A 13226-nucleotide genomic window follows, 5' to 3' on the forward strand; every position below is an offset into this window, starting at 1 on the left:
TGATTTATTAATCATCTAAAAGTATTTATTGAGTACATCCTTAGCTCCAGGCACTAGGAATCTGGGAAACCAGATAAAAATGTCCTCGTCTGTACAGTTTCCAGTCTGGTGAAGGCAACATCCCAAACATAAAACTTGCAAAGGAACAGGTGTGCTGTGAAGAAACATAAGGAGAATCAGTGAGAGCATATGGAGTGGGTACATATGTTAGTTTGGAGAGACAGGTACAACCTCCCTGAGAAGTTGACATTGTAGTTGTATCCTGAGGGTAAGGAGGGCTGGCCAGGCAAAAAGGGGTAGAAAAGCATTCCAATAAGAGAGGGCAACTGCACAAGGATGCCGAGGTGGGAAAGAGACTAGGGCTTTGGAGGGACTGAAAGGAAGTTAGTGTGGGTAGAACAGAACAGTAGAGGGAAAGTGGCAGAGTACTCCACCAGGCTGGAGGGGGAGGCAGGAGCCACACGACCGAGGACTTGAAGCCCAGATAAAGTAACAGGAAACCACTGAAGAGTTTCCTGAGGAGGAGAAATGGCCTGATTCCCTGTGCTGCCGAATGGGCACGCTGGAAATCAAAGGAGTAATTAAGGGACCATTGGGATTGATCCACCCGAGACCATGACAGTGACATGGAGAGGGGCAGGGCGGTTCAGGAGACATTTTGGAGTTAGAATCAAGAGCACTGTGTTGTGAATGGAACGGAGGGCAGCGAATTGGATGGAGGGAGAAAATCAGTTTCTGACTTGATCACATGAGTTGACTGAGTTACCATATTTTGAGATGAGCAAAACTGAAAGAACCTGGCTGGGAAAAGGTCAGGAGTTCAGTTTCAGGCATGTTGAACTGAAGGTACCTGTAAGACAGCCCGCTGGAAGCGAGACTCAGGCAGGCGGGTGAATCGTCCTGGAGCTTGAGGAGCAGGTTTGAGCCAGAATATTTTGTCAGGATACTGCCATGGAGTGATCTTCACATTCTTCCACTGCTAGCAGTGTAACTGCATAGTTTGTTTAGTTAATCTGAGACCAGACATAGTCACCAACAACTGTATTTATTCACATTCAGAGCACATCCTTTGTGGCAGATGGATTGTATTCAGGGTAAGCAAACAAGAAGTGCCTGCCAGTTATATAAATTTATTTTTAAAAAATGTGTCACCCAAGTAATATATAATTTTTATAGTTAAATTTTATATAATAAAAACTTAAAATTAATTACAGTCCCAACACACAATTTTTTTTACACACGTACTTTTTGGAGGCTATAAAAAGTAGCTGAAGGGAAGGATGTAGACAGTCAAAGAGAGTTTATAGCAAAAGAGAAGGCTAGCGGCCCAACCTCAGTAAGAATTTAAGAAGTGGAGTCAGAAAAAAAAAATGTATTCAGGTACTTAACAATTTTTTATTGCATATCTACTGAATGTCAAGGACTGTTTCAAATTCCAGAGCAAGAATCAGAGGCTGCAGAGTGTTTTTCTGGCTTGTACAGGGTTTAAAAGTGTACTGCCAACATTTAAAATTGGGAATATTTTGCATCAAAAAATATGAATTTCTACCTTGTCTTGAAAAATCTGAAGAGCTCACAACATGGGGCCTGCATTCCTACCTGACAACAACCGGCTGAACCCGAGTCGCCTCGCCTCCTCAGGCTTCCTGTTCTCTCCAGGGACAGAGGCAGTCCCCAGGGCTTTCCATGCCTCCCTCTCATTGTGCACTCTTCCAGCTTCCCCCATTCTTTTATAGTACCTTACTGTCTGCAGAGTTTGTGAGCCCTGCTGGAGGTACAAAGTCAAATGTTACATCGCTGCTGCTACTCCTGCCAAAAGCAAGGGGAAGCAGGGAGTGATGTGACTAGATCTGCATGTTAAGAAAATGACTCTTGGTCCTGGCCAGTGGCTCAGTGGATATAGTGTCGGCTGGAGTATGGATGTCCTGGGTTCAATTCCCAGTCAGGGCACACAGGAGAAGCAACCATCTGCTTCTCCCCTTCCCTCTCTCCCTCTTCTCTCCCTCTTCTGCTCCTATAGCAGTGGCTCAATTAGTTCAAGCATGTCCCTGGCTGCTGAGGATAGCTCGGTTGGTCCAAGCGAATCAGCCTAAGGTGCTAAAAATAGCTCAGTACTCAAGCATCAGCTCCAGATGGAATTGCCAGGTGGATCCCATTTGGGGTGCATGTGGGAGTCTGCCTCACCATCTCCCCTACTCTAACCTAAAAAAAAGACTCTTGTGACAGTGTGGAGCATGGGCTGGAGGGGAGCTGTTGATTAAGCTAGTCAAGAGGAAAATGTGTATGTAGCCTGGCTAAAGGCAAGAACAATACAGATAAGGATGGTAATGGGTCAAGAGGAAATACCTGAGTCAGTGAGAGGAGAGAGCTGCACATAGTCATGGGTTGGATGTGCTCTTTATAATAATTACTAACTTCTAGATGTCTGTTAAAACAAGAATTTGAAGTCTTTGCCATGGTTTTGAATTTATAAGATGGCACATACAATTGCGCTTTTCAGATAATAAACCAGACAAATTTCAAGGCACAACACCTTGACTATAATAATAACCAATTTGAGTTTATATGCATAAAGAGAACTGCAACTGATATTCTTTGAGAGGTAATTATTTTATTTCTGGCAATTGATTCTGTATCATTTAAATGGCATTTCACTTTTAAGTAACTATATATAAGCTATTTTAGAATGATGTATATAGTTTAAAACACATTTTCTTTATGGTGTTTATTTTTCAATTGTAATATGTGTATGTTGTTAAATCACATAATTTAGTAAAGATTATGATAATTCTGAAAATAGTAAATATAAATGTTGGAACCATAAATATATAATACTTACATGAATGTTATTTCTTTTTATTTCTTGTTTAGTACCTACATGAAAACGGGATTGTTCATCGTGATCTCAAACCAGAGAATCTTCTCTATGCAACTCCAGCCCCGGACGCACCACTCAAAATTGGTGAGGACATACCCTGATATTTTATGACCTCTGTTTCCAGAGCAGAAGAAATTTATTCTATGGAATTTTTAAGTATAGCTCCACCCAATATCACCTCCATTCATTTTCCTTGAATGTTAGTTGTTGATAAAGGAATACTGCATAGTTTTGGAAGTCTGTGCGCTTTCTTGAAATATGTATCTGAAATTAGTGCCCAAAGTTAGTGCTGCTACCACCCTGGGAAATAACAGGAACTTCAGGACGCGACCTTGTATTTTTGTGCACATGTTTATATAGAAGAAAATCACAGATCACATAACACTTCTTTTTTGGTTATTTACTTTTATTCCACAGTTTGAGTGAAGCTTAATTTTAAATGATCAAGAACTTTGACACAAGATGTTTAGTACTACCTATCAGTGAATTTAGGCTCTGTGTCACTTGTTTATGTGAACAGAGATCTGTGTTTTCCAAAGTGCAGTCCACAGAATGCTGGATTCTCAGCTGAGCGGGCAAGAGCAAATAATTCCCTTTTGGGGAAGGTGGAAGTGGTTTGTGGAGGTGCTAAGGTTGATCAAATAAGTTAGAAAAGACCCACTTGAACTAGAAGTTTATTTCTTAAGGACTTTTTCCAAACCTCAAAAATGCTAATGTGTACACTGACATCTAGTACAGAGTAGGCTGTAGGGCTTACCCCAAACCTTATTTGACTCTGGAAACCTTATTTTTTCTGAATAGGCATTTTGAAAAATTATAAAGATGAACTTTGGGAAATTCTGATCTACCCCAAAAGATTTTTCAATCAGCATTTTTTTAAAAAAGGATATTAAATATTACTTTCCATGTGCCTTCCAAAGCAAAGCTTTATTTGCAAATATATATATATAAATAATATATAGTAATATATTATATATATATATTTAGATGGCTTGTGCATAGTGGAATCTGCCTGTACAGAGTTTTGTCTGCCTGTACAGAGTTTTAAATTTTAAAAATTAAACCCTCTGAAGGACATTGCTCTCTTGGTGCTACCTTTTATAATGCTAATCTGAGGAGTTCACTGAATTCATAAGTGTTAACACCTTTGAAAATCAAGTTATACAGATCATGGTAGAGTTCACACAACATTATGTGTTTATAAATTCAAGAACCTAAAGAAAAAAATACTGCAGTCCTGCTGGGCAGCCGGCTTGTTCTCGTAATTATGGCTGAAAGGCAGTGGACAGCAGGGAGGCTCCCGGTTCCTCTGACATCACTTTCAAAGATTTTATCCCTAAAGAAAGGTCTTTAAATGGATAGATGGATACTAATTTAGGCAAGAGAGCCTTTCTCTCTGAAGGACTTCCTGCTGCTTTCTCTGATAAGCATCGGGCACCTCCGTGGAAAACTGGGTTTGTCTTTGAAGTCGAAAATGGCATCTGTGCTGCACCTGCTTCTCTGGAAGAATGGCCTTAAAAGGTTTCCTGGTGTTTCCTGAGTGAGACAGATGTAGCCCAGCAAATAGACCATAATGGTAGCAACTTTTGATAATGTTTTATCTAGGTAAGATTCTGAGGAATAAATAAAAAGGATTTTGGCCAAAAAAAAGTCATATTCCTCATACAAGAGTGTAAATTCTTATCCGTCAGATACTGTAGGGCATGACATTAGTTTGAAGTAGAATGAACCTTTTGATGTTTCTATTACCTGTTTGACCTTTATGAGTGTATTTTTTTATTTTAATTTATTTCAATAAATTAAAAATTTTGGATTATATCACTAATTCTATATTGTCTTTTAGAGTTTGTTTAATAAATCTTAGACTTAATATTTAACAAAATATATCTATTGCAACTATTACTTCAAGAGGAAATAGCTTATTTCTGAAAAGATGGGAATTATAGAGACAAGTATAAAATATATTTAGGGGTCATATTTTTCTTCAATTTAATGCAAGACTTAAATTATTACTACTTTTTTTAGTTTTCTATCCCTGGTGACTGGTCCCCATCTACATCTATCCTTTGTCAAATACAAAAACAAACAAGTATGTGAGTTTTATTTTGAATAGCAGAAGTATTCCGTCATTTTATGAAAGCTAAGAAAAATAACTTACTTTGTTAATTTTTTTTCTTGTGTTGTTAGCTGATTTTGGACTCTCTAAAATTGTGGAGCATCAAGTGCTCATGAAGACAGTGTGTGGAACCCCAGGGTATTGCGGTATGCTCTTTAGTACTGATATTTTATTGTGATTGTTATTTGAGATCTATTTTTATTTACTGTCCTGATTGTTTTAACTTCTAATATCTCTGTTTAAAATGCTTACAATTTGATGCGAGTCTCCACAAGGCTGACACATAGAAATGATACTCAGACCACCTCTTGTTCTTCCTGAGGGGTTCTGTGGTGTCAGTTTTAGGCGACCCTGTTAAAACAGCCGGGGCGCAGGAGGCCAAGGGTAGAAGGACTGGGTGCTCTGCATCTGCCTATTGGGCAGGAGCTACTCTTGGACCCACTCAGGAGTAGAAGGACCATCACTAGGGAAGAAGACAGAAAAACAGCTTTGTTTGTGTTTGGAATTAAAGCCATGAGCTCTTTGTTACTTTCCTTATTTGCTTTTACAGGAAGATTACATGAGAAGAGCATGTGTCATTAATTTAGATCAGGAGTAGTCAACCTTTTTATACCTACCGCCCACTTTTGTATCTCTGTTAGTAGTAAAATTTTCTAACCGCCCACCGGTTCCACAGTAATAGTGATTTATAAAGTAGGAAAGTAACTTCACTTTATAAAATTTATAAAGCAGAGTACAGCAAGTTAAAGCATATAATAATAATTACTTACCAAGTACTTTATGTCAGATTTTCGCTAAATTTGGCAGAATAAATCTTTATAAAACAACTTACTATAGTTAAATCTATCTTTTTATTTATATATACTTTGGTTGCTCCGCTACTGCCCACCATGAAAGCTGGAACGCCCACTAGTGGGCGGTAGGGACCAAGTTGACCACCACTGCTCTAGATGGTATATAAGACAGCAAAGAGAATAGGGTTGTCCCTCGTTCTCACTGATGGCACTGGCTTAGCCTTATCTACATACATAAGAGCCTCAGGTGTGGCTTCCCTGCCAGAGTCCCCAGTCTCTGGAGACAGGTGATGCAGCAGTCCTGACATCCTCTGGTCTGATCTTGCAGAGTGGCCTAAAGGCACCACGTGTACAGTCCACAGTTGAGAGACAGAACAGTAGCTGTTCATTCAGGCCAGCATAGGACTCACCCTTTATTCTGGTTGGCTGACTTAATCTGGCAACATCCTAATGCTTGTAAAAATTATCATAAATTTCTAAATGTGTCACGCCTAATGAATATGTCACAAATCAGTTAAAATCTTAATCTAGAAAAGAGACAAGATTACAAATTATCAGTCACAATATTAGCCCACATAGTCTTTTTTTGTTGTTGTTTTTTTAACAAAGTCAGAGAGAGAGAGTCAGAGAGAGAGTCAGAGAGAGGGATAGACAGGGACAGACAGACAGGAATGGAGAGAGATGAGAAACATCAATCATCAGTTTTTTGTTGCGAGACCTTAGTTGTTCATTGATTGCTTTCTCATATGTGCCTTGACCGCAGGCCTTCAACAGACCGAGTAACCCCTTTGCTTGAGCCAGCGACCTTGGCTCCAAGCTGGTGAGCTTTTGCTCAAACCAGATGAGCCCGCGCTCAGGCTGGTGACCTCGGGGTCTCGAACCTGGGTCCTCTGCATCCCAGTCTGACACTCTATCCACTGCGCCACCGCCTAGTCAGGCTAGCCCACATAATCTTTTAGGATCATCATCTTTTCACACAAATCTTTCTTCACTCAGTCATCTCTTCAGCAAAATTACCTGCTGTATTCAAGCCAGTGCTTGGCACCTGGGAGACAGACATATTTCCAGCTCTCAGTCCCAGCTACGGGGCTCACAGTCTATAGGGGGACAGACGTGTAAACCAAAAAAGTATGACACCTTAAGAAATACAATGGAAACGCCAATATGGAAATATAGGAAGAGAGTGGTATTTAGAGTTAACTGTTTTATTTTTCCCTGTCACCAAAAATAGACACATAAAAGCTACATAACTAACACATTTGAACAACTTCTTAATTCACGAAAATCAGACTGGAGAATGACATCCACTGAAACAAATGTATAAATAAATTTACAGAATTTAAGTTCTGGAAGAAACCTTAAAGTTTATTTATTAACATTCACATTTTACTAAGGTCCAATGAGTATGCTATCCCCCAGATTGCACATCTAATAGTAGAACAGAGATGAGAACATAGGATTCCAAGGGCCTATAAACAGAACTGTAGAATTTCTTCTTTTAAAAGCAATATAGATAAATCAATATAATTTTCATTTATAGAAATACTTATCAGTTACTGTTTTTAGTTAAAATGCTTTCTATTTTTTTTTTAAATCTCTAAAGTACTACTTGGTTATTAAAGTAAAAATTTAAGTCTCTATAGTCAATATTTGTAACCTCATGAATTTTCTTTCCTTTCTTCATGTTTATATGTTCACATAATCATCTTATAATTTTGCTTTTAACTAGTTAGTTTTCCTTGTACTATATATAAAAAATATTATTTCCTTGCTGCTCAATTATTCATAAATTCAATAATTACACAGAATTAAGTGTATTTATATTTCTGTTAGATCTATACATTGTGCCAAATATTTTTGTTCTGGCTCTTAAGCTCTTTGAGGACAAGAGTACTTTATCAATTAGGAGTAAATTCAGAAAAATCAAAATTCTGTGGCTTAAACAAAATAGAAGTGGATTTCTCTCATGGTAGAAGCCTAGAGATAGGTAATCGGGGTGGGTTCCACAGCTATGCCATGGCATATGTGATGGATCTTAGTGCCAGGGGTCTAGGCTTTTTCTGTCTTGCTCTACTATTTCTTAGTATGCTTCCTCGTGGTCCAAAAATGACTGCTTGGAATCAGTCATTACATCTGCATTCTACACAACAAGAAGTAGAAGATATTTTAAAAGAATGTACCTTTGCACTGTTAAATAGACTTATTGCAGCCTCACATGACACTTCTACTTACATCTTATTGGCCAGTATTAGTTTCAGCCTTCATACTGACAGAAGCTGGCAACATGTCCTCCAACAGGACATGTTGTTACCTCAAGTGGATTTAGGGTTCTGTTACTAAAGATGACTATTGCATTAGACAGATGGCTATCTGAACCACAAACTATGAGTAAGATCCCATTCCTAGAAAAAAACAAATGAAAATCATTGCGCTACACCATGATCCTTATAGGCATCTTCTTGTTTTGTTTTTATATATTTTGTTTTCCTTAGTGCTGTAAGCTGACAACCTGACCACGGCTCTTCTCTCCCAATAGTGCCATATGCACTTTCCCTTTCTCTAATTCATACGTCTTTATTTGTCCTCCTGTATTTATTTCATGCCTCCTGATCTCTAGAAGTATGGGATAAAAAAAGAACACTGAATTTAGTACAATGTGCCAAGTGCAATTGCTCATTTCTGATCACTAATTGCTGACCATTTGGTAGAAACATTGAAAGAGAACTGAGAAAAGAATGGTAAAACAAATTAAGGATTTCACAAAAGAATCTGATGAGTAATTTAGTTATCTAATAGCAAACACCAAGTATTACAAGGAGGAGGGTAGTTTGGAGCAATTCCCTGAGAACTGAACAGCCCTGAAGATCAGGAAGATCAGGAAGATCAGGAAGAGATTGATTATATTAGTGACCTCTCAGAGTTTCTTCTGTGACTAAGAGAGAGCAGCAACTTTCCAAGGGCTTTAATAATAGTGCTAAGAGCAGTTTTTTATAGCATTAAAGAATGGTAATTTTATGAATGAATGATTCATTCATTGATAAAATGAACATTGGCTGTCTAATAGACTTCATTTTAGGCACTAAAATTGCAAGAGTAAATACAGTATGGTCTCACCTTTCAAGGATTTCATGGGCTATAAAAGAAAAACCTGTACACAATAAATCAAAGTTTATAAAGTTTATGGTACATTTTATATTTATCTAAGCCAAAGGGTACAGAGGGGAGGGAGTAATTAATCCTGCTTAGAGAGGTCTTCACAGTGGAGGAGCATTTGGGCTGAACACTGAAAGATGAGTCAGAATTTAACAAGAGGAGGTGACCACAGGCATTTTTTGTCAGCAGACAAAGGAAATGTCAGAAAAGAGTGCTAGCATCTGGAAATATTTTTTAAAGATTTTATTCATTTTAGAGAGGAGAGAAAGAGAGAGAGAGAGAAAGAGAAAGAAGGGAGAGAGAAGCAAGGGAGGAGCAGAAAGTATCAACTCCCATAAGTGCCTTGACCAGGCAAGCCCAGGGTTTCAAACCAGTGACCTGTGTTCCAGGTCAACGTTTTAACCACTGCACCACAATAGGCCAGGCTAGCAATTTCTATTTGTTACTTTGTCACTTTGCATGACTGGAACATAGACTCCTTGGTACAGAGGATACAGATAGACTTGGAAAGGTAGGCTAGACCATATTTTCATAGAATCTGTATATTAGTTTAACAATTCAGACTGGCTTTGGTGTGTTATAGTGATCTATCAAAGATTCTTAATCACAGCCCTCATATTTTTAAATCAAATCTGTATTTTATAAATATCCTAACAAGGCATTATGATGGATGAGTTTGAGGAGAAAAGGTCAAAAAAGACAAATTAGAAAGTTATTGTAAATGCTCTTTCTTGTCCTCATGTCAGGAATCTACACACAGTTTATTGACACTCCATAAACAGCTTCTCACAGATAATGTATTTAACCTATTCCTAAATCCAATCATTTAATTTTAGATATAAAATGTTTGCTTTTTTTTTTTACAGACACAGAGCGAATCAGAGAGAGGGACAGACAGACAAGAATGGAGAGAGATGAGAAGCATCAATCATTAGTTTTTCGCTGTGACACCTTAGTTGTTCATTGATTGCTTTCTCATATGTGCCTTGACTGGAGGGCCTTCAGCAGACCGAGTAACCCCTTGCTTGAGCCAGCGACTTTGGGTCCAAGCTGGTGAGCCTTGCTCAAACCAGATGAGCCTGCACTCAAGCTGATGACCTCGGGGTCTCGAACCTGGGTCCTCCACATCCCAGTCCGATGCTCTATCCACTGCACCACCGCCTGGTCAGGCTGCAAAAATATTTTATCAGATGCGTTTCCTTACCATAAACAAGCTTGTCCTACAGATAATGCCACCTTACAATGAAGGCTTTTTTCCATTTACTATTTTTCCCCTGAAAATATCCATAATGCCCTAGCGGCTGTATAATGGGGAAAGAGGAAATCGAGTGGTTGGACGTGGTCAAGATAATCCTTCCACTCTGCTATATACATAGAGGCTTGCCAGAAAGTAGTCATTTGCTATATTATAAGGAAAGAAGGAGAAAGAAGCAAGAAAAGTAGGGCCAGAGCAGGGGAGAAAACTGAGATGGGAAATAAAAGTGCTTCGTGGACTGTGAAGCACTAAACATATGCATGGACTCACTTGTAGGCTGAGACAGACTTGGAAGTCAAAATCAAGTTCAATGTATTGAATTACAATGGCACCATCTGAATTATATTATATATAAGTAAATATTTATTTGTACATTCTGTTTTTTAATTTATTGATTGGTTTTAGAGAGAAAAGAGATGAAGAGAGATAGAAAAAGAAACATCTATTTGTTCCACTTATTCATGAATTCATTGGTTGATTCTTCAATATGCCCTGACCAGGGATTGAACCCACAACCTTGGCACATCAAGACAACGCTATAACCAACTGAGCTACCCAGCCAGGGACAGAGCCATATTTATACATTCTCTTGACCCAAAGGAAATACACTAAAATATTACCTCAAAGTGGGAGTAAATGAGGGGGCAGGATTTTAAAAATATACCTGTGTATAGTAACACAGAAAAAATGAAAAAGCTGAGTTTGGGAAAAACAGAAAACACAGTAACACCAGGGCAAAGGGAGTGGATGACCTAGAACGGTGGAAAGATGCAGAGCTCTGAATTTTTAAAAATTTAATATAGGCCCTGGCTGGTTGGCTCAGCGGTAGAGCGTCGGCCTGGCGTGCGGGGGACCCGGGTTTGATTCCCGGCCAGGGCACATAGGAGAAGCGCCCATTTGCTTCTCCACCCCCGTCCTCCTTCCTCTCTGTCTCTCTCTTCCCCTCCCGCAGCCAGGGCTCCATTCGAGCAGGGATGGCCTGGGCGCTGGGGATGGCTCCTTGGCCTCTGCCCCAGGCGCTGGAGTGGCTCTGGTCGCGGCAGAGCGACGCCCCGGAAGAGCAGAGCATCGCCCCCTGGTGGGCAGAGCGTTGCCCCTGGTGGGCGTGCCGGGTGGATCCCGGTGGGGCGCATGCGGGAGTCTGTCTGACTGTCTCTCCCCGTTTCCAGCTTCAGAAAAATAATTAAAAAAAAATTAATATAATAATGGCTATTTCTGTTTATCTGTCTTGTAATTAGACCGTTTATGGACCAGATTAAAATCCTCTGTGAGGTTCACCTTTTTTTCTCTCACCACATATAAGTACTGTCATTGGTTTGGTACATGTCTTTCTAAGATACTTAGGTTGGAGGAAACTGTCCATTTATAGAATCATTTGGAAATGAGATCCAAGTACAAGACTGGTGTGAATTACTGTCATGCTGCAGGCAACATGACTTTACATTTAACCTGAAATATCTGAGGCCCATATACTTGACAGAGAGGGGAGATGTGAGCTTATTTCCTCCTGCTTATATGAGTGATACATCCTAGACAATTATCCTTTTGTATCCAGATAAATGGGAGTTTATGTTATAGCATTTGTCATTTGTCAACAAATAAAAAAAATAAAGGAAAACCCACTCATTCAGTCTCATTCATTAAACCCTTTGCCCCAGGCTGGTAATAGCAGGGGATTCTCCTATTAGTCGCAAAATGAAAATCACAGATGCTGTGTGTTTAAATGTGCCCATTTGAAATAAAACTCCAGGCCAGAAAATTAAAATTTGTGATGAAATCAATGACTAATTCTCTGAAATAGTCCATGAAAAGTTCAACATTAAAGAAATTCTCAACATCTTATTGAGAAAAGAAATAGATTTAAAAAAAAATTGGTCCATAACTTTTAATTAATGAGCTCCTCCTGATAAAGGTAACCATGCAATATTACTACCAAAATGTCTTCACTGGTTTAGATACTTAACACTTAAAGTCTGTTGTTCAAACCTACCCATGCCAATGATAATAAAGCAGTATAGCTGACCCTTGAACAACTCAGAGGTTACGGGCACCAACCCCTAACTGCAGCTGAAAATCTTTGTATAACTTTTACTCCCTCAAAACTTAACTATTGATAATCTACTGTTCATAGGAAGCCTTACTGATCACATAGACAATCAATTAACATGTATTTTATATATGTATTATATGCTGTATTCCTACAATAAAGTAAGCTAGAGAAAAGAAGATATTATTAAGAAAATTATAAGGAAAAAATACATTTATAGTACTGCATGTATTAATTGAAAATAATCTGTGCATAAGTGGGTCTGTGCAGTTCATGCTCATGTTGTCCAAGGGACTACTCTGCAAGCTGTTACAGTAGAAAAGAAACTATTATTGTGATGGGTTAAATAAAAAATATTTCTAATTCTAAGTATCTAATTCATTCATAAATTTAATTAATTGAACTGTGTATGTTTATACTTTCTATTTCTACCTGTCTATTTATTCAAATTCTGTTTTCAGGGTCCAGAGCTGTTAGGAATTTATTATCTCTTGGCATTTGCAATAGTCTCATTATTGTAGTGATAATCCAATGTTGCTGCCACATTGTAATGGTTTAAAGAAATAACCTATTATGTTCACTATACCACAATCAAAGGCAATTTTTCAACAATCTACAGTCAGAGAGTAGAGATGTCCGCCACAAGAACACACACTAATATGAAAAATGTAGGAACATTTAAATAAAATAAAGGAAGTAAATATAAAATTCAAGCTTTCAGAGTAGTTTCATAAGAGTTATGTTTTAATTCCTTTCTAGAAGACTGAATAGCTAAAGTAAAATAATAAGAGTATCAAATCAAATTAAGTAAGGAATGAACTCACCTGAGAATTAATTAAATATTCCTAATGATGACTTTCTTTTTTCTATGAACTTTATAAAAACTAGAAGAATTAAATACACAGTAAAACATCTACTGCAGTTTTTGTAACATTCTGCCTAACAGGTTGGTGTGTGTGTAGTTGGGGCCCCTAGGCGCTTGC

The 13226-nt window shown here is 38.4% G+C and overlaps 1 protein-coding gene across 1 annotated transcript in view; it reads left to right on the forward strand.

Annotated features, from left to right (window-relative positions):
- The window catches only part of CAMK4 (calcium/calmodulin dependent protein kinase IV), a 263343-nt gene that overhangs the window by 220067 nt on the left and 30050 nt on the right, over window positions 1-13226 (forward strand). The window contains exons 7-8 of the mRNA XM_066382004.1: window positions 2872-2962; window positions 5066-5140. Of these exons, the coding sequence (XP_066238101.1) occupies window positions 2872-2962; window positions 5066-5140 (166 nt within the window). The remainder of the gene's footprint in view (window positions 1-2871; window positions 2963-5065; window positions 5141-13226) is intronic.

Source organism: Saccopteryx leptura, chromosome 4 (assembly GCF_036850995.1).
Source record: "Saccopteryx leptura isolate mSacLep1 chromosome 4, mSacLep1_pri_phased_curated, whole genome shotgun sequence".
Classification (NCBI taxonomy): Eukaryota; Metazoa; Chordata; class Mammalia; order Chiroptera; family Emballonuridae; genus Saccopteryx; species Saccopteryx leptura.